General features: G+C 34.1%; 1 protein-coding gene across 1 annotated transcript; it reads left to right on the top strand.

Moving 5' to 3' along the window:
- The first annotated feature begins 1,866 nt into the window (after positions 1-1,866).
- Positions 1,867-2,694, top strand: LOC136838962 (zinc finger BED domain-containing protein 4-like). Its single transcript, XM_067104654.1, has one exon. The coding sequence runs from the start codon at positions 1,867-1,869 to the stop codon at positions 2,692-2,694; it is 828 nt and encodes a 275-aa protein (XP_066960755.1).
- The last annotated feature ends 238 nt before the right edge of the window (positions 2,695-2,932 follow it).

The raw sequence follows: 2,932 nt of genomic DNA, 5'->3' as shown, positions 1-2,932 counted from the left end.
GCAGTTGTGGTGGGCGTATCGATACCAAAAGTATCGATACTTCCGATACCGGCCCTGTATCGAAAGTATCGATATTTTTTGTTAGGTATCGATACTTTTTGAGTACTGTGAGTATTGAAACTATATATAATTGTATATTTTATTATTATAACTAGGAGATAAAATCAACTTCTTTGGTTCTTTGAAACTTCATGACAAACTTAATGATGATATATAGGTTCAATTATTATGAATGAAATGACACTTGCAATCCTGGCCAAAACATGTAGGTGCTTGCGTTTATGTTGTTAAGTTGGTAACTTTTAGAAAACGTACGTGTCCCAGACCTGTTGGCCGCCAGGCGCCAGTCCGCCACTTTGGTCAGTCTGACTCAGTCAGTTACTTTCCACATACGAGTACGACCACTGTTTGAGTTTGGCTAGTGACATCTTAAGACTATGGCAACTAGGAAACGAAGTGAAGTCTGGCTCTATTTTGAAGAGCATGAATACATTTCAGCTAAAGTAGTGTGCCAGATCTGTTCAGACACGGTCATTCATAGTGGAACCACCAGTAATATGCTAAAGCATTTAAAAACTAAGCATGAAAGTGAATATTCTGAACTTGAAAACAAGAAGAAAAAGGAACTGGAACAGTCAGAAACACCAACTACAAGCAAGACAAAACAGATGTCATTGCTGGATAGCTTCAGCAGAATTGGTGCTGGTGGAAAATATCCAGGTCAGTAATATTGTCATGTTTTATTTTGAACGTTTATCTTAGCAGCTGTGATTTTTGAGTATTGAATATACTACAACTGGTTTATTTCCTTTACAGTATGAATATGAACACTTTTTTTCAACTGTACAGCTTCATTTGTTCTTATTGTCTGTACGTCAATTCACCAGACCAACACACAATCTCTCTCTCTCTCTCTCTCTCTCTCTCTCTCTCTCTCTCTCTCTCTCTCTCTCTCTCTCTCTCTCTTGATTTTTCTTTCTATCGCTGATCCGAGCAAGCATACAACACACACACACACACTATATATATATATATATATATATATATATATATATATATATATATATATATATATATATATATATATATATATATATATATATAGTTTATATAATCTTGTGTGTGACTATACATATAAGTGATGATATTAATTATATTATTTGTCTGTATTTGCAGATGAATCTCCAAGAAAGAAAGCCATTACAGACAAGTTGCTCTAAAATGATTGCAATCGACCTTCAGCCACTCTCTAGCGTGGAGGACGAGGGATTTGTTGATTTTGTCAGACAACTTGATCCCAGATATGAAATTCCCAGCAGACGATCCCTGATGCGAACGCATTTTCTTGATCTACTTAAAAACAGTCAAGCAATCGTTGAGTCAAATTTAGCAGAAGCAACTGACATCACAATTACTACAGATTTATGGACTTCAAGGGCCTCTGATGCATATATGTCTATAACATGTCATTTTGTTAACAAGGAGTGGAATATAAAATCTTTTGTTTTGAATACCACTCATTTCCCAGGTCAGCATACAGCTGAAGGTATTGCAAACAAACTTAAAACAAATTTTGAAAAATGGCATATTTCAGAGAAGATTAATGTAATTGTAACAGATAATGGAGCAAATATGGTTGCTGGAGTGCGCCAAGCAGGATACAAGCATATTCCATGTTTTTTGCACACCGTGAATTAAGTGGTAAAAGACTCATGAAAGCTGATCAATCTCTGAGCTCTGTTATACAAAAATGTAGTTCCATTGTTTCTTTCTTTCATCACTCCACAAAGGCCTCAGACAACTTAGAGCCTACCTCAGCACAAATTAATTATATCTGTGGATACCAGATGGAATTCTGTTTATTATATGCTAGATAGACTTTTCAAACAAATTCAAGCAGTCACAACAGCTCTATGTGTATTAGGTAAACATTCAATGTGTTTGGATGACGATGAGCAAAATCAAGTTGAACAAGCGATTGCAGCTCTTCAACCATTTGAAGAGGTCACAAAAGAAGTTTCAACAGAAAACTTTGTATCATTATCAAAAGTAATACCTCTCACTACTATTCTCACAACAGTTTCATCAGATCTATCGAGGGAAGGTAATGCACTAGCAGGTCACCTAGTCGAACAATGTAAGAAAAGGTTTGTTAATATTGAACAAAATTATCCCCTTGCTGCTAGTGCTTTTCTGCATCCTAGATTTAAACATCTTGCATTTAAAAACACAGATACAATTCAGGTTACTAAAGGAAAACTTCTCAATGAAATGAAGAATGTAGTTTCAGGAGTAGGAAGTTCAGAAACTTCCGTTTCAACAGACACTGTTTCAGAAAGTCCGAGAACACAAACAAAGAGTACCGGTATTTGGAAAATTCTTGACTTTACAAGAGAACAGGCAGAAAAAGAACGATCTACTCGAACTGAATGTCATGTAGAACTTAGAAGGTATTCCGAAGAATTAACAATAACAAGGGATAAAAACCCTCTTGATTGGTGGAAGACCAGGGAACATATCATGAGTAATTTAAGCAAGTGTGCCAAGAAATATCTGGGAATTGTTGCGACATCAGTCCCATCTGAGCGACTATTTTCTCAAGCAGGTTTAGTGGTCAGTGACAGACGAAGCTGTCTGAAACCTGAGAACGTAGAAATGATGCTGTTCTTGAACAGTTATTTAAAACAAAAATAATTGCTTTATTTTCTTTTACCATTTTGAAGTTTTTTCTTCACACATATACGAGTATATATATATATATATATATATATATATATATATATATATATATCTATATATATCTATATATATCTATATATATATAATATATATATATATATATATATATATATATATATATATATATTTCTTAGTAAAATTTTTGCAAAGGTTGTTTTTTTTCAATGCTATTCTTGAACAGTTATTTAAAACA

Source organism: Macrobrachium rosenbergii, chromosome 5 (assembly GCF_040412425.1).
Source record: "Macrobrachium rosenbergii isolate ZJJX-2024 chromosome 5, ASM4041242v1, whole genome shotgun sequence".
Lineage (NCBI taxonomy): Eukaryota > Metazoa > Arthropoda > Malacostraca > Decapoda > Palaemonidae > Macrobrachium > Macrobrachium rosenbergii.
Note: the sequence above shows the minus strand (reverse complement) of the source record. Positions and strands in the feature narration are given on the sequence as shown.

What these genes read in the sequence shown, in the direction of transcription:
- LOC136838962 (XM_067104654.1), top strand. Translation starts at nt 1,867, where the DNA reads ATGCTAGATAGACTTTTCAAACAAATTCAAGCAGTCACAACAGCTCTA.